The following is a 21,716-nucleotide window of genomic DNA, read 5'->3' on the forward strand; positions in this document are numbered from 1 at the left end:
TGGGTTACATTTGCCAAAAATAAATGAATCATAAATATGTAATTAGCTTGGATGTAAAAGGAGAGCTGAAGAGCTGAGTTATGAAACTGTTCCCCAGTGGGCACAAGGTAACTCAGTACAAAAAGTTTGATTCTGGCATAAGACTTGGGTACTGACCAAGTATGAGAGTACCTCCCTGCCCACTGAACTAAGGTGGACTTTTTGCAATAAAAATTATGAATTGCAATTCTCTTTGGTCTATGCAAACACATTTTTGACAATAAATTTATTAACTGCCTCTGCAGCTGTTGAGAAGGGAAACCCTAGTAAATCCAGCAAGGTAAAAACTCGAGGAATTAAAATAATTAGGACTCCACTAAGCAGCTACAGGATTTGTGTTTGACTCATAGCTGAATTAAAGCCCTAGCACATCAGAAGAATCTCTCTCTGTGAGTCTGAGGTAGGCAGAGTAAGCCATGACAGAGCCCCCATAACCCAGACACAGAAAAACAATTCAGACATTCTACTGCTTCCCTAAAAAATTTCTTCCATCTCAAACAGCCATTAGTCTCAACACATGCATAAAAATAGAGGTAGGAAAGATTAAGTGGAATGTGTGTGTATAAAATATATTTTATAAACTGAACTTTGCAACTCAGGGTTGCCCTTGAGAGCAGAAATCTGCTAATTCTACTTAGTGGCCCACTGCAAATTACTTCTTTTCAACTGATACAAATGAATCAACAATATTACGAATAAAGAGAACATCTGCATCAAGAGACACTGTTCATTTATTGATGTGACAAATAAAAATTAAATTTAATTACTATTGATGCTTCTCAGAATGCCAGTATATTTTATAAATATGTTGTTATACCATAAACTCCCTCTACAGCATTCTGATAAAATACAACTGCTGTGCCACTCCTATGGCTAACTACTGCCCATAAAGTCCTTCTGATAAAGATCAGCATTAGCTTCATCCATAGAGGAGGCACAACATACTCATTTTTATCTAAAAGATCATGGATGTGTAGACATTGACTGTGAAAAGCACGAGCAGGGTGATGACAAATGTGATTTATCAGCTTTCTTCCCTAGCTGGTGGAGCACAGGCTTACCTGGATATGAGGCACATAGGGGAGACCATGGAGCAGCCTTTGGAAGAATTGCTGGAGTAAAAGGTGGCCACAGAGCCACAGGGTGTGAGTAAAAGCAGTCATCTGCATCAGCCACAAACTCTACCTCTGCAGCTGAAATTTTGCAGCAACTTCTCTGCTTTCTTAGCTCCATTTGATGGGTATACATGAGCTGCCTGCTGCCCCTCCTCCCATAGCTGTCTCATATTTTCAGTACCAGAATGCACACGCTTCCTCTGAGCTAGGTTAAGAGGCACAAATATGAGCAGCAGCTAACATACCACCCTCACTAGGATTCCAACCTTTTTAAAAGAGGTTAAATGGTACTTTAAAAAAAAAAAGACATTCTTACAGTGCTTTGCAACAACACTGCTAAGAATTCAGAGAGGGAGCTAAAATGATCTCTCGCACTGGAGTGTAATAAAGAAAGACTAGGGGTAAAAGGAAATAAAAGTCAGAATTTTGAAGCTGAATGTAACTCTCCTAACAGGTTGCCTGCAAGGTAGCCAGAGAACATCTGCATATGGCTCTCATTTTGATGCAAACCACTGACACATGACATTTCTTAAGGGAATACCTTTTTTTTAAAGACTGAAACAGGACCATGAGAAAGGAACCAGACCTGTGCGTGCAAAACAGAGGATAGGCCAACCAGCAAAATAGGTATTTGCTAGAACCTGTTATGTATTCAGCCAGCAGTGGCATGGCATAAAGGAGATCAAGTCACCATAAAACTGTTCAACCTTGGAGAAAAACCAAAGAGTACTTACGTGTCTCCTGACTTGCGGTAATTTTCTGGACATTCTAAAGACAGACAGCGAAAGCCCCCCTGGATGTTAAAGCAGGTCTCATTGAAAGAGCAGTTGTGGCTTTCTGCAACACACTCATCAATATCTGCAAAATGGAAAAAGGGGAGTGGATTAAACACATGGCTTTCCTCTCCTTGCAGGTGCCAGATGAGGAAAGTATGATATTAGGTACTACAGAACATGGGATGGAATTCAACATTCTTACAGCATTGGAAGGGGAGGGCTGGAGAACAAAAAAGAAGAAAACTAACCTAAACAGGCAAAAACAGGAAAAAGAAGAGCAGCAGTGCCACTAAGTGGACAGAACTAAACACTTGCTGAAATGTTTACAGCATGGTAGTGTCTTTTAATGGCTAAACTAACTCATATCATTTCACAGTGGGAATCTTTATAAAAAGTATTTTCTGTTGTTTGTAAGAAAGATTTCCTGTATATTTATTAAAAAATACTGTTTTCTGGAGATTCCAAGAAGATGTTTACTGCTTTACTTGCAATGATGTAGGAAAGGCATTTTTTTCAAACCTAAAACCTTGCTAGAACTTTTCAGAAGTCTACAATCCAGTTAGGTCTCCCTTGAACTCACCTTGGCAGTTGCGTGCATTGGGTGCCAACCTGTAACCAGTGGAGGGGCAAGTACATTGAAAGCTCCCAGGAATATTAATACATCTAAAAGAGCAGATATGCCCTCCAGTAGGTAAAGCACATTCATCAATATCTGCAAGAAGAAAACACCACTAATTTACTATATGTTCATGACATTCAACCAAGGGCATGTGTACAGCGTTCCTGCTCTGCACTTCAAATGCTATTTCATTATTCTAATTGCTGGGCAAGTAAAAAGATCACCAGCTAGGTGTGGCTCTAGTCAATAAAGGCTGTCAGGAATAAATAGAGGTATGAAGAAAATTAAAAGCAAATTAAGGGCCCAAGAGATAAAGTAAATGGATAAGAGCAGTGATGTGTATCATGGTATTTATACACAAGCAAGAGAGAGGAATAGCTTTATCCTTGTCCTTAAAAAAGATCATAGAATCATAGAATCATAGAATTGGCTGGGTTGGAAGGGACCTCAGAGATCATCGAGTCCAACCCTTGAACCACCGTTGCGGTTGCTAGACCATGGCACTGAGTGCCACATCCAGTCTCTTTTTAAATATCTCCAGGGACGGAGAATCCACCACTTCAGTGGGCAGCCCATTCCAATGACGGATCACTCTTTCCGTAAAGAAATTCTTTCTAATATCTAACCTAAACTTCCCCTGGCACAACTTAAGTCCATGCCCTCTTGTCTTGTTGAAAGTCGTTTGGTAAAAGAGCCCAACCCCCACCTGGCTACACCCTCCTTTCAGGTAGTTGTAGAGAGCGATGAGGTCTCCCCTGAGCCGCCTCTTCTTTAGGCTGAACAACCCCAGTTCTCTCAGCCTCTCCTCGTAGGGTCTATGCTCGAGTCCCTTCACCAGCCTGGTTGCTCTCCTTTGGACCTGCTCCAGGACCTCGATATCCTTCCTGAACTGGGGGGCCCAGAACTGGACACAGTACTCAAGGTGTGGCCTCACGAGGGCTGAGTACAGGGGCAGAATCACTTCCTTGGACCTGCTGGCAATGCTGTTCCGGATACAGGCCAGGATGCCATTGGCTTTCTTGGCCACCTGGGCACACTGCTGGCTCATGTTCAGCTTCTTGTCGATCCAGACTCCCAGGTCCTTTTCAGCCTGGCTGCTCTCCAGCCACTCTGTCCCCAGCCTGTAGCGCTGCATGGGGTTGTTGTGGCCAAAGTGCAGGACCCGGCACTTGGCCGTGTTAAACCTCATCCCGTTGGAATCAGCCCAACTCTCCAGTCTGTCCAGGTCCCTCTGCAGAGCCCTCCTGCCTTCTAGTTGATCAACACTCCCCCCCAGCTTAGTGTCGTCTGCGAATTTGCTGATGATGGACTCAATCCCCTCATCTAAATCATCAATGAAGATGTTGAACAGAACTGGGCCCAATACTGATCCCTGGGGGACACCACTAGTGACCGGCCGCCAACTGGATGCAGCCCCGTTCAGCACCACTCTCTGGGCCCGGCCCTCCAGCCAGTTCCTAACCCAGCACAGGGTGCTCTGCCCAAGATGAGGTGTTCTGCCCAAGGTCCTATTGTCTAGTAAGTCCTGAAGACATAAGTCCAAATTAAGGATCTTGTCCACAAGGAAAACAGCACCCATATCCTTTTTGTATTTGAGGAGAACCTACTTGCACAGTAGTTCAGAACAAGACACAAAAAGTGGATATATAAAATTCTACCTAGCAATACTGTATCTTACGTATGTGACATACAAATCTATTTATATGTTGACTTGCTGAAGACTAGAAATTCTGTTAGTTCCTCAGAAAATAAAAAGTAAAAATCTGGCAAGCTACAAAAGGATGTGAAGCTACATTAAATGTCAACACTGAAACTGACATGATACAAGCAGAGCTATTGCTAGACTAGGACATGGGTGGAAGATCTTCACTAAATACAGAATCTGTATTTATAACTTTATAGTTTCACATAAGAATACCAAAGAGAAAAAAATGTTAAAATGAAACCAGTACAGTTATATGTAACTTTTTATGTATGTTATGGTAAGAATAAGAAACATTCACTCACCATCCATCTGCAAAATAATAATGCTTACCTTCACATGAAATCCCATCTATGTCACTAAGCTGAAAGCCACGGCGGCAGTAACACTGATAGGAGCCATACACATTGGCACACTCTTGACTACAGGGGTTGCTCTCACACTCATTTAAATCTGAAATGCAAAATTAGATACCTGGGTCCCAAATTTCATGCTGTATTCATCGCGCCTATAACAGGACTCGGGCAAAATTTTGGAAGACAATTTTTTTAATTAAAAAAGGATGGTATGCATGTCACTGTGTCAGCTGGAAATAAGGAGGTTTGGTTGTGTTACTCTCCACAGGGTCTAGCAGCACAGGTTAATTTGCACTGTGCAACTGCCCTTCAAGGTGTGTGACTTGGAGAGAGTCTTTGGGAACACACTTGCTTTTCTGTATCTGGGTATCAGCAAGGCTGATCAAAACCTGATACCCAGTTTTGAAGGTCTTGAATCTGATCTAGCTTCAAAATGTGGTAAATGCAGACCACTCATACACCTCTGACTGATCCTGCCAAAGGGAAATATATTGAAACTATGGACTACAGTCACCTCAATCACAACAGCATTCGTGTAATCAAAGTGACCACACTGGGTCGGATTTCTCATGCCACTCCCAGTGCAGTGTTACAAGCTAAAATCAAACAAAAAAGAACATCAATGAGCTGTATCTCACACTACATGACCAAAGCCTATGACAGCCATACCTTCACATGACCTGCCATCAGCTGAAAGTTTGAATCCCATGGTACAGGTGCAGTAATAGGAACCAGGAGTATTCTCACACTTGTGAGCACAGAGGCGGCCCGGGTACCGTCTGCATTCATTGATATCTGCAATGATAAATACATCCAGGAGCTTATGGATTGGCTGGCTTCATTGCAATCGTAGTCTCACCAAGAATCTGGTCAAAAAAGTTTGATTTTTATTTTCTAGATCTAAATTTCATGCTAGAGAGGGAAGGACTTGCTCAAAATGTTCATTTAGAAGCACACCGGTGCATAACTGAATTAGATCTATAAAGACGAAAGTTGCTTTGATCTTCTAAAGGAATGTTTTGCTGTAGGTGCATATAAAAATATCACAGAAAACAATTAAACACACTCTGATAATATTAACTTTTAACGGGAAAACAGATAACATGTTGACAATACTAATGCTGCTTCCTTTGAAGTATCAGCAGCTCTTTAATATGGTGTTAGGTTTATAAAATTAATGTAGTAGTCAATTTTAGATTCAGATGAAAGAGGTTATGCAGAGGGTAGTAAAATTCTTTTCACAGGGTCATTTTTTAAAATGGTCTGACTGCATGTATTTCATTCAGTAGGTGCAACTTACCAATACAAGTTCTACTGATGACATCAAAAGAATAACCAGATTTGCACTCACAACGGTAATTGCCTGGGGCATTTATACAAACATGTCCTTCTCCACAAGGCTGATTAGAGGCTGAGCACTCATCCACATCTAAAAAATAGGAGAAAAGTGATTGAAAGCGCAATTCCGAGAATGCAAGTTGAGAGAAGAGCAACATGTTAACAAGTTTCTGTGTCCCCAAGTAGTTATAAAGTGTTTTGAAATAGAAAGCAAGATTTTATCTAGCTCTCAGCTTCCACAAGAAGATTAGAGTCACAAATCCAAACTATTTTCACTGAAACAGGTTCTCCCTCAGGTGTCCTGTTAATGTTGATGGATATGGGAGGGAGAGAAATCAGAAAACCTGACAATCTTTGGAGGCAATCAGGTGCAGAACTGTTTTATTATGCACACTCAGTATTTATGGATCAGCTCTTCAGGTAGTGTAAGATGTCAGAGAACCACAGTGAGTAGTGGTCTGACAAGCTATTTACAAAAATTGTAAACACATGCTAAAATACCTCTCTTTGTAAAAGCCACCTTAGTTAAAAGCCAGCCAAAGCCATATATACCTTTAACTTTACTTGAATGGCTTCTGTGGGACATTAGGTGGGCATCATGTTATACCTCCATACTGAGGAGATCACAGAGCATTTTTCCAATACACTAATATAATCACAGTTTATGCCATTTTGGGAGAGGTGTGTTTGATTATAATTTGCCCAGAATATAGGGTTTCATGAGTAATATGAAGTCCAAAGAGTGGTTTCTCTCATTCTTCATGTGTTGGGACAGCCATGAGGGAAAGAACAGAAAGAAGAATTGACTGTGGGAATGAGTAAAGCTTGGGAAACATACAAGAAACCGGTAAACATAAATCATAGATGTGACTTATTTTCTTTAAACTTGTTTTTTCTTCAAAACTGTTACTTACCTACACATCTTGTTCCATCTTCATTGAGGTGATAGCCTCGGCCACAGGTGGGTGAGATTCGCTGGCAGGTAAATGAACCATCAGTGTTAATACATATCTGCCCAGCTGGGCATGGAGAGTTGGTGCTCAGGCACTCGTTGATATCTACAAGAGCACAACAAGTCAGTGTAACTATCTGCTGTCTGAAAACTTTTCAGGCAAGATGCTTTCCTTATGTAACCCTTTCGAGCATTACATCCTGATTATAATCCTTCACAATTCCAAAAGGCCTGCCCATGGGAGAACATGAATATTCAAGTCATTTAGCTTCACCAATATAATGGTTCCAGGGTGATGATCAGGAGGGGTCTGAGAGGCCCAGATCCCACTGAAAAGCATAGCAAATTGGGTACCGAACTTGCTTTTGCCTTTGGGAGTTTCCTCCAAGCATATGAAGAGATGATCAGCAATTCAGTCCAGCAGCTCAGTTATTCTGCAGCCTGTATGTTGGACTGTGGCTCACACATTGGTGGGAGGTGCTCACAGAGTTGGTAGTGGACCCCATTTTTACAGAGAGATAAACTACTGCTTGCATGTATTGACCTTTACTACCTTACCTTGTCTTATCTTATCTTAAGTTGTCCGTGTAAACATGTAAGAATGTGAATTAAGTATTTTCAAGACTGTGCAGCCCTCTATCATCCACCAAATGTATGTCTGGTTTTTTTGCAAACTAGACACCATAACGCTTTGTGACAAAGATATCCATAGCCTGGTAAGAACTCAGGATAAAGTAAAATGTAAGACTAATGAGGTAAGACTAAGCTGTATTAGAGTAAGATCTGGTGCAGTGTATCCAGACAAGAAGGTAAGGAACCCATAGTTACACAAGGTTAGAAAATTGCTATTAATATAGGGTAAAGGAGTTTCAGAGTCAGGAATCAGCAGCTACAGCAGGTACTGAGGCACCCTTCGCAACCTGGAATTGTTAATGTAACTAAAACCTGACATTTTGCAGGAGCAGCACTGCTTGTAAGTGCATGTTCACAGCATCCAGCTTGTGAAATGTTGGCTGCCTGAAGACAGGGAAGGTGACTTAGCATAATGCAAAAACATTACAGCTAGGACTATCCCAGTTCAAATGAGTGAACAGTTTTTCCCCTCAGCACCACATAGGGTTGCAGCATTTGGTTCACAGTGTGCAAAATCAGCCTGTGGAATTGTTTCGGCAAATATTTTGAGAAAAATGCACTTCTGAGGACTAACATTACTGCTGCTGCAAATCAATGTGGCTTTTCTAATGTCAGAGAAGGCAAGGGAACTGCTGACTGCTGTGGACCTGGTGCAAGCTACGGCAGGGATCCCCAAAGAAAGCGTTTGCTGTGCACAAGCACTGGCCCCCTTCTTTTTCAAGGCTGCAATTTTGTTTTCAGCCTCGGTGTTTCCAGTGTCAGATTTCAGCACTAAAGGGTAGGATATGGTCAGGAGAACGAGGGCTTGATAACGAAGTAGACTTGGCAGTGGCTGCTGTTCAGCCAGTTCCACAAGTCCAAGGCACGCTACGCCGCTGGGGGAATTCAAAGTGTAGTTGAGACTTGAAAACACCACTCAAGGGAATAACTGATAGATTTGTAGGTCCCATTAGGCAATTCCACTTATAGTCTGCTGGAAAACAGTAATTCTGACATATTTATATAAAGGTTATAATTCTGTTTTGTTGGCATCTTGAAAACAAGGCATTAGCCTGACAGTGTAACCAGTCTTTAAAATAAAACTCTCCACACCGTATTATAATAGGCCCATCATTCTTATACATAATAAGGTCCTTGTTAGGCTATAACTAACAGGGGACAGGTCTGGAAAGCCTACATACCTGTAAAACCACTCATTCTAATATCAACAAAGTGAGTTACCAAGGATGTAATGAATTACAGCTTTTTATACTACACTTTAGCTAAAATATTTTGTGTAGAATGAGATAAAACATATCACAATTTGTTTACAAATTTTGTTGCAGATAAAATCCCTGAAGACTTAAGGAAAATGTCTGGAAAGGATCTGGCTTCAGATCTCATTAAAAATAGAGATCTAGTACTTAAGGCTTATTTGGTTTTCATCTGCAAATCTTACTTGTGGGATCAAGCCTGCCTGAGCAGAAAAAACACAGAGATCAGCAATGCATACATGCATGGAGAATGACTTGAGAAGCTCAGAACTCACCCAGCGAAACTACAACTTATCTCATAAGCAACATTTGAGTACTCAGTGAGATAAAAAGGAGTCTGTCTTACCAATACAGTTGCCTAGAGCATCTTGTATAAACCCACTCATGCACTGTAGCTTGGGTCGGCAACGGAAAGATCCTGGAGTATTCTGACAGATAAAATCGGGGGGGCAGTTATGAGTACCAGTCTCACACTCGTCAATATCTGGTACATCACAAAAAAAAATTGTTAGCAGGAATCTGGCAGAACCTTTTTCATCACATTCAAAACACAAAACAGAGTTAAAAACATCGGACAGATTTAACCTCAGTGCACCTTCATGCAATTCAATGCAGTGAGCCAGGATCAATCTGACCTACTATACATCAAACAGAATCTCAGTAAAAACAGGTAGATTAATTTAGGAGTTTTTTATTTTGTTGTTGTTGACATTATATATAGGGGTGCGGGTGTATGTTACTTATGCCCTATACAAGCTTTTTTCTCAACTAAATGATTATTACAGAGCACCCAAAGCATCATCTTCAGCAGTGCTCAGCCCTGATTCAGCACTGTGCTTTTACATGGGCTCAGTTTGGAAGTCAGCAAGATTTAATTATATGTCCAGTTGTTATTTTAACCTTAGATCCAATGCAGATAATGTTAAGTTTCTTTCATAAACGTACTGGCCTTGATGCATGTAAATACAATTTCTGCTCACTTTAATATTCTATTCCAGTTCAGAAACATTTGAGAATAAATTATAGTTCAGACAGAACAGGCAAAGACAAATGGGGCTAATGAAATGTCATTAGTGAAAGTAGCCCTTTCCAAATAAAAGCAACTAAAATTTAGTGTTTCGCACCTCGTAATGGTGATACAGTCTCCTAAAGCTATTAAAACACAGAAGCATTTTAACAGCAGAATTCCTCAGTATAAATTCCCATTTAAACAGTGGACAAAAAAGTAGAGGCAATCACTTATCCCTAGAGCTTTCTGAGACCAAAATAATAACTATGGAGACCATTTTTATAGGATGGGTTAATACAAAATTGGGGTCAGAAGGTGTCGGGTTCTACATGTTTCACAACTTCCATTTTACTGGGTATTTAAAATCATACAGAAGAAAATTAATTTTCTATTTTCAGCACTATTAACATAATATTAATAATTAACACCATCAACATCTTATCCAGATAAGAAATTTCTAGCATTAATGGCATGAATAATTTACTGCCTGCACTTCTTTATATCCACCAGAGAAAGATTGTTAGCACTTGCTGGTAAGCTATTAGTTTGCCTAAATCTGTTGTCATTCAAATCAGTAGAAATTTTACATCAGAGGGATCAACCTGACATCATGATACCTGGGAAAACATTGTCTGTATATTCGGCAAGTTTTGCATTGGAATTTACTTCTCAGCTTTTTATTCAATATATTATTAATCACTGTTCAGCTCCTACAATAAAACCTTACTCAGAATTACGGTTAATTTACTCACTGGAGGGAAATTAGTCTGTTTATAAATTATTCTAGGCTCTGGGAGAACAGACTTTCTCAGAGTTGAAACCAATCCCACATTAAGTGGTGTTTGCTTCTAATTTGTATCTCTGTAAAGGCAGCATGTCAGGTGAAGTTATGGATGCACTTGACAGCATACTTTGAGCTAGATGCAAACTTAAATCAGTTATTTCCTTAACAAAAATAAAAAATAAAAAAGACTATTACCATTGTCCTCAAGCATAGCCAGTCAAGAACAGTGATTTCACCCCTTTTCCATTTTTAAATCCTTAAGAAGTTGTGATTAAGAAATGAATTATTTTGTAACATATTTAAACTTCATGAGGATAAAGGCTTACTTTATTTAAAAAAATTCTACACCTACTTCAGCATTTTCAAATTGAATTATCAGGTCACTTCACTTGCCATACTTCATTTCACACTCCAAAGTGTGCAAACTTGATTCTTTCAAGTGAAACTAAACCATTAGATACGCTCTAGGAGTAGGACTTAGGCACTCCTTAGGCACTAATAAGCAACCAATACACAGAGCCTGACTAGAGCTAGCCAGAAGAAAACACCAGAAAAATGTGTATACTGTGAGTGCCGGGCCTTCAAAATCAAACATTTCAATCCCCAGACCAGCTCCTGTTGTGCCATACAAATTGTAAGTGTAAAATAAATGTAGTTATGCCTCCTGTAGTAGTCCACAGACAGCCTGACCTGGTATCTGCAATCTGACAGGTGGAAAACTACTGTCCCTAAAGAACTAGCACTGTCAGCATGTCCCGTGTCACTACAGCTCCCAAAGTAAAAGAGCACGAGGTGATGATGTACTGATTTTATTTTTTTTTTACTTAGGTCTGTATGATTCCAGTTTCTGTGCCCAGGAGGTACCTTTGCAGCGACTGTCATCCGTCAGCTCATAACCAGTGCCACAGCTTGTGTCCCGCTGACAGCGAAAGGACCCCAATGTATTGACACAGGTTTGTCCAATCCCACAGCTGTGTGTCCCAGTGATACACTCATTAATATCTAGAATATGAAAAATTAATAAAAAACAAAGCAAAAATAAGAAATGTGAAATGACTGGGAAGAGATGAGGTTGAAACAGAACTCACGACTGCTGAGACATCATACTGAAGTTGCACTGAGTGAGAGCAAAGGGACAGCATCACCTGAGTGAGTCCCAGGTGATTATAGTGTCTAGATGAATGAGGGAAAATTCCAGAAACCCTTTCCTTGCTCAGTCTCTCACCAACATATGGCTCACGGACATACCAGGCCACAAGTTGGAACTTTCTACTTTCTAGCTACTGCCAGACATCTTTTTTTGTGGATGTTTTTCATTTTCTCTTTGAATGCATAGGAAAATTTGGCATCCAGCTATATCAAATGTAAAAAAAGTTCTCCCTTTTCACAGCTAGTGTTGACCTGACCAACCATCAATAGCTCCTTTTTATTCTGAAGTTTGTATCTGAGCTTCTTACCTAGACTGCCTTTTCAATGACAGAAAGAGGTACTCCTGATGATTAAAGCTTCTCCTCCTAGAATAGCTACCTGGAGCAGGCAAGTTCTTGTTTCTCTCAGTTAGCAACACAAGGAGCCTAGGCTGGCTAGCATAGAAGCAAATGTCCACATTGCACATGTCTGAAGTCAACTGTGATGAACTCTATCCCAGATCACTTCATTTGATGTCCCTTCAGTTCTTCTTCTGGGAGAAATTTAACAATTCTTCTCCTTGTCTACTCACATGCCACTCATGATACCCAAAACTTTCATCCTTGCCATCAGTTGAGTCCTTAACAGGCTGAATCTTTTCACAACTCTCATTACAACACTTCATTTAAATCAACTTCTTACAATCTCCCTCCTTTGCTCAGCTGGCATAAGCATATTCTCATCCCTTTTTTCTAGATCTTTTTTAATCTGCTCATGCTCTTTTAAAACAAGGATGTCGATAATTGAGGCAATGGTTTTCTTTTACCTTCACAGTTGACACCATCTGATTGAAGCTGATACCCAACAAAGCAGGAGCAGATGTAACTGGATCCTGTGTCTCTGCACTGCTGAGAGCAGGGACCACCACCTAATTGGGTATTTGAATTAAATGATTAAGAAGCAAAGGAACTGAAACAAACCATAAACTTACAGGATGCACACTGATTTGTTTAGAAAAGCAGATAGCTACACACACATATATAGAAGGAAAGGGCTGAAAAAAGTATTCATAATCACTAGACTCTTTTAGCTCAAAAAAATGCAAAAGGAAGGAGGTTAAGGATTCTTAACCCATCACTGTTAGAAGCTGAAGGGAAAATTAGTAATTATGATGACATTTTCCCAGACTTTGGCTGGAAAGTTAAAACTTCTTGTAAAATAAGGAAGACAAAATGCATCACCATAAGTTAATAAAAAAATTCCACTATTAGATGCATTAGGTTTTATTTTTTGCAAATTGTTATTAGGACCATGCTCCAGAACTTGCCATAGTACGTGTTCTTTTGCTACCCAGTAGGCAGGAAACATGAAAAGAAGAAGACAATGTTGTGGGTGACAAAGGCTTCAGAGAACCTAAAGGAACCAAGACTTCCTATTACGGTACTAAGGACCTAGTGAGGTGTGTGCATGAGTCATGAAGGATGTGAAAGAGAGCTGGGGTTAGTCTGGAAGACAGAAAGAGAGGCTACTATAGGAAATTTACATAAAATATGACTCATCATTAAGAAAACATAGTTTTACTCATCTTTTTAAAAATAAATTAATATTAAAACCACATAATATCCTCAAAATAGAGAAAAGGTTACATACTCTCAACTCCTTTTTGTAAGAATAATATCAGCCTTGTAGTGAAGTTCACAGTGAGTTGCAAACTCATTAATGTACATTGAGTGTGTGCCGAGATCTGGGTAGATTGAAGCTTGCTGGTTTGGGTGCCTAGTTGTTAACTAGGAGTATATGGGATCAAGGCCCATCAACCTAGGTCAAGGCTCTGGCTTAATTAAAGTGTCTGAGTTGCATTCAGGAGATGCAGGTTAATGGCCTGCGAGTCTTAGCAGAAACTAAGAGGGTTTACCTCTTGTTTAAGGCTTTGAAGGCCTTCGGTTTGGAGTTATCCTAAGTTTCTTAGATGAAGGCGAGAATTACTGGGACAGTGGGAGTAGGAGGGTTGACAAGGAGGAGAGTGCAGCAATTAGGGTGTTTGCGGGCTTGTTAGTGTATCATTATTTTATGTGGTTTGTAGGGTTTGGTGGGAGGGTGATTGTTGAGTAGTAGGCCAGGCGAAGGTAGAAGAATAAACCTGGTAGGGATAGGATGGCAATAATTGTGGCGGAGGTGGCTATTTCTTGTTTAGAAAGTTCCTGGATAATAAGTCATTTGGGTAGGAAGCCTGTTAGTGGGGGCAGATAAACTTTTCACTTTTCTTACATTTTTCAGAATGGCTGGATAGTCATTGAACACAAGGCTTGAGATAAGCACAATCAGTGTGGGTAAATGCAGCTGTAATGCTTTAAAGTTCTATGTGAATGAAAATAATTTTTTCTAAGTGCAATAATTTCTAATATGTTCTAATTCTGAGTAAGTAAAGCCCATCATGGCGCTTTTAGAAGGACACAATTAATTTTCTCATACACCATGAAGGTGTCCCAAACAAACTGCTGCAAGTCCCGCTGCCGAGGAAATTTAAGTTTCCCCCAGTGAAGTTTGGAAAATCCCAAGGGATTTTGGCATGCCAAGTTTATAAAACAATATACTGCAGACAGAAACTCTAATTTGTAATTAGTCATACCAATCCATCTCTCACAGGCAGCTGATTAACTGACAAATGCAACAACTGATTACATAAAGAAATAATGCTAGGAAAATATGTAATACATTTTTCTATGTCATCTCTTGTAATTAGCAGCTGGAGACAAGAAGGAAAGCCAGTCTTGGCTTTGAGTAGCTAATGACCTAGTAGACATTTTCATGCTCTCTAGAGTGTATTAGCTATACAACATGCAGCACAGTAAATCATCTCTCAACTGGAATATAAGTCTATTAAATTGGTTTTATCCTAAATACATTACTTAGCTCTGAAATGCTTGCAGAAAATAATAAATCACTGCTGGTTTAAGTTTATAGACATGTAAATCACATGTGACAAGCAATAAATCAGAATACTTAGCAGAACAATATCCCAATAAAACATTCTTCCCAGGAGGCAGAAAAGCCTGACTAACGATGACAATCGATGCTTTTCCTCCTTTTTCTCAGGTGAGGCATCTCAAAAGGAACAAGTTGCATTTCATATTCAACCATTCTCATTATCCCAAGAAGAGAATAAAAGAATGCACAAATTTAATAAAAAATAACCATGTTCTAAAGAATTTAGAGAATTCCATGGGTTCAATAGGTAACAACTCTCAGGTGTTACCCAAAGAAGTTTTAAAAAGTTAAATGTATAGTCCAAGCTTCAGCTGGGCAAGACAAACTCCACTATGGGAAAAAAGGGCTCCCTTGTATTTAAGAACTCTTGAGGCATCACATAAAGGCCTAATGTTTCTTAGAAACGATCTTCATTCTGTTATTTTTACCCATAACTAGTCTAGGCTAGGTTTTGACTAATCTCTAGATCTAAGTTTGCTTCACTTTTATGGGAGGCAATCTGGAAAGAGCTGGCTAACAGGACTAGTCACCTGACTTACCTCTGCAGCCATCATGTAGATAAGGATCTTCTTGGTCTAGCTCCTCCTTTGAAATTTCAACTAAAAAGACCAGAGACAGGCATTAGAGGAGAAAGCACTTTTCTTCTCACAGTAAAAAGCTGCTTGCTTGGGACGGGACTCAGACCAGGGTTTTGGATAAACCAGGATAAAATTAAAGAGCATTGTTTACATATTTTACAGCTATTTCATCCTTAATTTTTGACATTCAAATGCACACAGCCACGGGGCATTTTCCATCTGACTGATTCAATATGAAAGTCATGCTGTGATCACAGATTACATATGGGCTGAGTTTTTCAAATGCAGGTTCTTAACATTGAGCTTTTAACCAGAGCTTAACCTCATTTTCATAAGACGTGTTGTTGAGGCATGCTTGGCTTCCACTGACTTTATAGTAGCTTGGGGAACTCAGAGATTTAATGAAAATCAGATTAACCTCAGTTATTCATCTAGACTTCATTCCAAAAAGAAACCCACACCCAACTTTAGGGCACCTATTTATGGCAATCTTTCAAACGTACTTCATATACCTTAACTTGGAGAGTTTTCATCAGCATTACTTCTGCTACATGCATGTGTCCCAAGAGTTCTTTCTCTCCACATGGAGGCCATAAAAGTGCTGAAACCCATTGCCTGAAACCATTGCTTACCCAAAGGCCCATCTGATGGACTGCCTTCAATCCTGTCACTTTGAATGCAGGGGAAATGGTAGCTTGGTGGTGAGATGTGTGAAAACACAACCTCAAAATACTCCAGTTATTGAAAGGAAACTTAAGACTCATTTCAGTGATTGTCCATAGGACTATTCAACCACTGGCCACTTACCAGCAAATAATACATCATGCATGTGAAAGCAAGTTTCTGTGCAGTGACACAAGGCTGTTTTAGGACACTGAGTCCTAAAAGCCACAGGGGTGTATTTTGGTCATATAGAAGCTAATGAAATCAGTTTGCTCAAGTCTGGTCTGATTTCGTAGAATTTTCTGGGGACACAGTACCAGAGATAGCTCTTCACATGACTATGAAAACATCATAGAGCAAGTCATCATGCCTTACCCTCTGCAGCAGAACAGAAAGTGACAACTGTCCACTGCAATCAACACCCTGACACCAACTCTCCAATGTACCCTTCTACAGCACCAACTCTCAGCTCAGAGATCAGGGTATCAGCAGATGACACCTGGTGCTGTGCTGCTCCTCCCTGCCCAACTCTTCCCTGCCATGTGGTGCTGTGCTGCTTCTCCCTGGCACCCAGCACTGCATCGCTGGTCCTCCTTGCAGCATCACAGCTGCCTGCTCCCCACTTTTCCAAGCAAAACCCTCCTGTAGTACCCCCCACTGCTTTCCATCTCTCCTGTGCATAGTTACGCTGGCCAAAATTTTAATTTTTGTATTTTCAAAACATTAAAGCTTCCATGACAAAAGGGCAGGCTCTCCTGACAGGCAGTGCTCAGGTTTCCATCCTTCCTTCTTGTCTCCCACACTGCTCGCCTCCCACTTCTTCCCTAATGTCATATGTACTGCAGGCAGGGCAGGAACAAGCTCTGGGGTGGTCCCCTCTCTGTTAAAAGGGGGGTGGTCCCCCTGTGAGAGACCACATCCTGCCAGGCACTTGGGGCTTCCGTGAAGCACAGCACAGAATCCCCATGGATGCTCATGAGCTTAGGAGGAGGTCACCATGTGCTGATGGGCAGTGTGGTGTCACGCACCAGGGAGGGCTTTTTTGGTGGCCCTCTGAACAGTGCAGCACTGGGGAGCAGGGAGGAGCAATGCAATGCCATGTGTCATCTGCCAGTCCCCATAGGGCTGTCTGGTGGAGAGCTCGCAGAATAGAAGTGTCTGGTGGTGAGCTCGTGGTGTAGAAGCATCCAGTAGAGAGTTGGTGGTGAAAAGTTGTCCTAAGCCCACAACAGAACATCCTGCACGCCTTGCTATCCACAAACACAAGGTGCTAGTCCAAGAAGCTGCCTTATAAAATGGAGACTGATCTCTCCTTCATGACTAAAGAAAACATTTATTCATGTTGCTTGCTTTGCTTTTCTACAGATAATTTTTTATGGACAAGGGAGATTTCCCTGCTGAGACAGCGGTACACAAAAAACTGTCATGGCATTTCTAAATGTTCCCTGATAAGACAGTACACTGACATAAGCCAGGTTTCAAAGACCTGAAGCAAGTCTGGTAACACATTGGCTCAAGCAGACCAGTGTAAGTTTTTGTGTTGGGGTTTGGGTTTGAGTTCAGCTCATTGAATAAGATTTTGTCTTGCAAAATCTGTCACTGGTGGTCTGCAAGCCAGATTGCATGCTTTCAGTGCTAACAGCACGTGAAGCAGGTAACACTACACAGCATGACTTTTCTGCAGTTTCAGGTCTGTCTGCTAAGTGAAACAGACAAGAAAAACCCCAAACCCAGGTCTTAAGGGTCAGTATGTCCACAACCATTCTTTTCAGCTCTGTGGACTAGGTATGGAGAGCAGTATCAGGAGCTGCTGCCCTCTAGGTGCCCCTCTCATGATAATGCTGAAAGAAATGCAGACACCACATTTCCTAGAAATGTCCAGTTCTCCTGAACAGTCCACACATTTCAAATGTCCACAGTTCATGGGTATTTGTCTCTCACACAGAAGGCAACATTTGAATTCTGCCAAGCTGGCAAAGGCCATCTGGCTTTTAAATCCAATTAAAATAATCACTTGTTGATTTACTTTTTAATAAAGAATTCATCAGTGGCCAAAATGCTATTAAAAATTGAGAGCTTATATTCAGTTTCCAAGATAAGATCATTAGTGGCCAAAATAATCTGCCTTATAGTTAAGTTTTGGCACCAGGATCTGAGTGACCACTTTCCAGTCCTTTAGTCTCCTGTGGTAGACAACATTTCATCTATCCCTAGACAAAAAACTGACCTCCAAAACATGCTTCATTAGATTATTCAGAGATCTCAAGTTAGAGGAGTTCCAACTGAAGTAACTTAAAAATACAAGAGCTCCTTGTATCCCACATCATTTTTCATCTCACTCTTTTATAATTTTCTGTATAAAATACCTTGCTCCTTTTTAGGAGCATCATCGCTGATGGACACATCAATGCCTTCTTGACCCTTCCCACAGCAAGCTCTGAAGACAGTTCCACACTGGTATCCTATCTTTGGGTTGGGTTCACAACTCTGTCCTTGAACCTGGGCAGTCTTTCCCAGCAGACAACAGTAACAACATATCTGTTAGAAAAAAAAAAATTAAATTGTCAGTAGTGTCAATAGTGTGATCTCATCTGGGCAAATGGATGGAAAATTTTCTTGGGACTCTTTAAGAACCCTCAGTAAACTTAGGCTCAGGTATTTTAATCTATGGTTGAATTCAATGAGCTCTGCATCTGGCCTACAGAGAGCCAAGCACAGGACCTTGACCCAGTTCTTGCAAACATTGAGTGTGTGTAAATACACGTGAGATGATGTGGGGGACCAGAAGGGTACATATAGAACCTCACTGCTCTCTGCCTGCACAGCCCAGTCTCAGTGAGCAGCAAACAGGGAACTCTTTACTTCTGCTTCCCTTTTGTGTCCATCTGAATTACAATGGGACACAATCAACAAAGTGCACGGCTCAGTTGATAATTAAACTGCCTACTCCCCAGGAAAACACACATCTTTCCTGAACTAAAAGACAAACAAGGGAAGAAACATGATTCATCCAAGGTCAGCAGTAACAGGTCTTAAAGGGAAGCTATTCTGCTCTGAAAAACAGAGTACACAGTCAAAGATTACTAAAAAGCATCACTGTCCTGAAATAGCTTCCAGTATCAAAACATGATCCATGCTTTCAAGACCTGTTGCACTATGGTCCTGTAATACAACACAGAAATGAGCAAGGGGCAAGTTAATCCCATGGAGGCTTTCTTTAATTTTAAATTGAGGGGTCACTAGCGATTTATTTTTCCTCCTTGCTATTAGAAAAATGTTTGGTTCTCTAGAACTGGTGTGGTGCCTGCCAATTGCTACTGTCAGATTTAAGCTTATACTGATAATTTTATTGTTCTTTCAGGCTATTTTTATTTTTGTTTGTTTGAAAAAAATAGCCTATGCCATTAAACAGAGGAGATGGAATATAAAATAACTAAACATTGAACTAAATGTATGTAATTTGGTGCTTTAAACAATACACCTATTGAAAAAAAAAGGAAACTAATACATTTCTTTCATTACTCTGAGATGTATACCCCTGCCTATATTCTAAGTCTTCCCATATTATGTACTATATGTTTCTCAAGTCTGCAATTGAAGGTCCTTTAGAACCTAGAGCGGTGTGAAATATATAATAAAAGAATTTTTCCTTGTTTCTTCAATCCTTTTATTACTTTACAGCATTTTGATGTATGTAAGCATGCTATTTTGTCCTAAGTCTTTAAATATACATCTGAACCCTTTCCCTGCTGCAGGATGCTATAATCACAGGAACTCTTCACTCCTGGATGGTTCTGGGGTGTTGTTTTCATTCCCACTGTAAAGTTACTGTATGTGTTTTCCCTTATTAACTTCTTGGTGGGATGGTTCTACACTACCCACTTATTTTACTTGGTTCTCCAATTACTTTCCTTCCGTGGTGGATGCTCTGGTTTCATCACTAATATGGGATTTTTCCATCTTTTCTGTATCTTCTGGATGACTTTGGAAAAAAATTCTTGATTATCTCTTTCAAGAATTGCAACATTTCTGAATACTCATTCTGTCTAGCATGTCTAACATCCATGAGGCATCCTTCTCAACATTTGTAACATCTGCTTATAATTTTATTAATTTCCAGTTTTCAAGTAACTGAATACAGCTGGTGCCTTGCAAATTTTGATACTGTATAATTCGGGATAGCCTCACTGGCTTCTACTGCTAGGCATAGGAATTGACTTGATCTATTTCTTTGTCTTGTCACAAAATGCTCAAATTGAGAGCTACAGAGTTATCCTGGATTTATATTTTTTTTCAGAGTGATCTTGCCATTTTGAAGTGTTGATTAACCCAATGCTCTTTTTCTTACAGACTGAGCCACCACTTTAAAGACCTCTGTTTCCAACTAATGAGAATCTTTAAGCTTGCTAATCTTTGAGCTTGCTAAGTCTTGCAATATTGGTTAGAAACTGTATCTTCATTTAACATAACTGTATGCATTGAATAATTTGTTTCAACCTGTATTTATTCTAACTGTGCATGATGCATCTTGACTTAATATCTTGATAACGATAATAATTTATGTAGCTATACCACAGCCAAAATGATCCAGAGATGGAAAGTGCCAAATGTTTTCTTAACTGATGGCTATAGTAACTGGCTTTTAATATTGACCTTAGAAGTTTCTGGACCAGCAGTCCTAAAGGCTAAAATTTCCTATTTAACTAAAGAAAAAAGATGGAGAGATGATGAATGGCCTTCTGGATAGAGTACAACCAGGACTCTGCAGACTGCAGACATCTCCACATATCTCACCTGTGAACTTGGAAAGTCACTGTTTTTCCTTCCATTTCAGCTCTCCCATTGTGGAATGGCAATAACATAGCAGTGGTAAGGCTAATTTAACTTGTGTTCACAGAGCACTCTAGTACTCTGAGACACACAGCAGTACAACACAAATCTCTGTCCTGGTAAGGTTAAAGTCAACAATTTCTTTTTCACACTAGTTCTTTTCAGAGTTGTTAGCCTATTCTGAAATACTGAACCTTCAGGCCAAAATGCAGTCTGGACTCCATATTAGTTCAGTTCTTTATGTTTTTGCAGCCCTTTTCCAAAGGTTGCCAGCTGCTCTGGGGCATCTTGCAATGGCCATTTACACATTTGCTAGAACCATTGTTGTTTTCAGGGATGATACAACCTCACCATCAAGTTCTTATTAAACATTTTCACTGCCCATAAGCCCTTGCTTCTTAAGTGATCCCCATAATAATCTCAAAACATTTTTTCCCTTTGTCTCTCCCTTGTTATTAGCAAAAGGCTGCACAGCTTCAAAGCCATGTCTTGATCTTTGCGTTTGGATAGAAAGCTGTGTCCTACTAGAGGTCCTACGATCCCTTAACTGCTCTTACACCTTGCCTTCTCACAGAAAGGTATAAAGATGGAAAGAATAAAGAAATTAATAGCCATAACTATTATTAGCTGTATTATTAGCTGTATTATTTATAATTAGAAAGTAATAGTCATAACTTCTGTTGTTGTGATTAGGAATCACCTGAAATTACTTTCATCAATAAGATCTATTAATTAGTTACATTTTATACTAGTTCTTCATTATTTATGTCACCATTTAAGTTACCAGATCTGGAAGGGTTCACTATGTATTAAAATGGCTTTTGTGTGTCTGACCACAAGAGGTCTCTCACTTGCTGGAATCCAGAGTAACAAGTAGAAGCTACGACATAAATAAGATTCAGATAACTCAGTGGATTTTTTCAGAACTTTTGAAGATCTGAACAAAAATTTAA

At 40.0% G+C, this 21,716-nt stretch overlaps 1 protein-coding gene across 2 annotated transcripts in view; it reads right to left on the minus strand.

Annotated features, from left to right (window-relative positions):
• Positions 1-21,716, minus strand: part of FBLN1 (fibulin 1) — an 82,966-nt gene that overhangs the window by 34,449 nt on the left and 26,801 nt on the right. For both annotated transcript variants that reach the window (XM_030463872.1, XM_030463877.1), the window contains exons 4-14: positions 18,300-18,471; positions 15,232-15,291; positions 12,531-12,632; positions 11,441-11,578; positions 9,130-9,267; positions 6,860-7,003; positions 5,908-6,036; positions 5,277-5,402; positions 4,585-4,704; positions 2,511-2,642; positions 1,889-2,012 (exon numbers count right to left, since the gene is read on the minus strand). In XM_030463872.1, the coding sequence (XP_030319732.1) occupies positions 1,889-2,012; positions 2,511-2,642; positions 4,585-4,704; positions 5,277-5,402; positions 5,908-6,036; positions 6,860-7,003; positions 9,130-9,267; positions 11,441-11,578; positions 12,531-12,632; positions 15,232-15,291; positions 18,300-18,471 (1,385 nt within the window). The remainder of the gene's footprint in view (positions 1-1,888; positions 2,013-2,510; positions 2,643-4,584; positions 4,705-5,276; positions 5,403-5,907; positions 6,037-6,859; positions 7,004-9,129; positions 9,268-11,440; positions 11,579-12,530; positions 12,633-15,231; positions 15,292-18,299; positions 18,472-21,716) is intronic.

The sequence above is a fragment of the Calypte anna genome, chromosome 1 (assembly GCF_003957555.1).
Source record: "Calypte anna isolate BGI_N300 chromosome 1, bCalAnn1_v1.p, whole genome shotgun sequence".
Classification (NCBI taxonomy): Eukaryota; Metazoa; Chordata; class Aves; order Apodiformes; family Trochilidae; genus Calypte; species Calypte anna.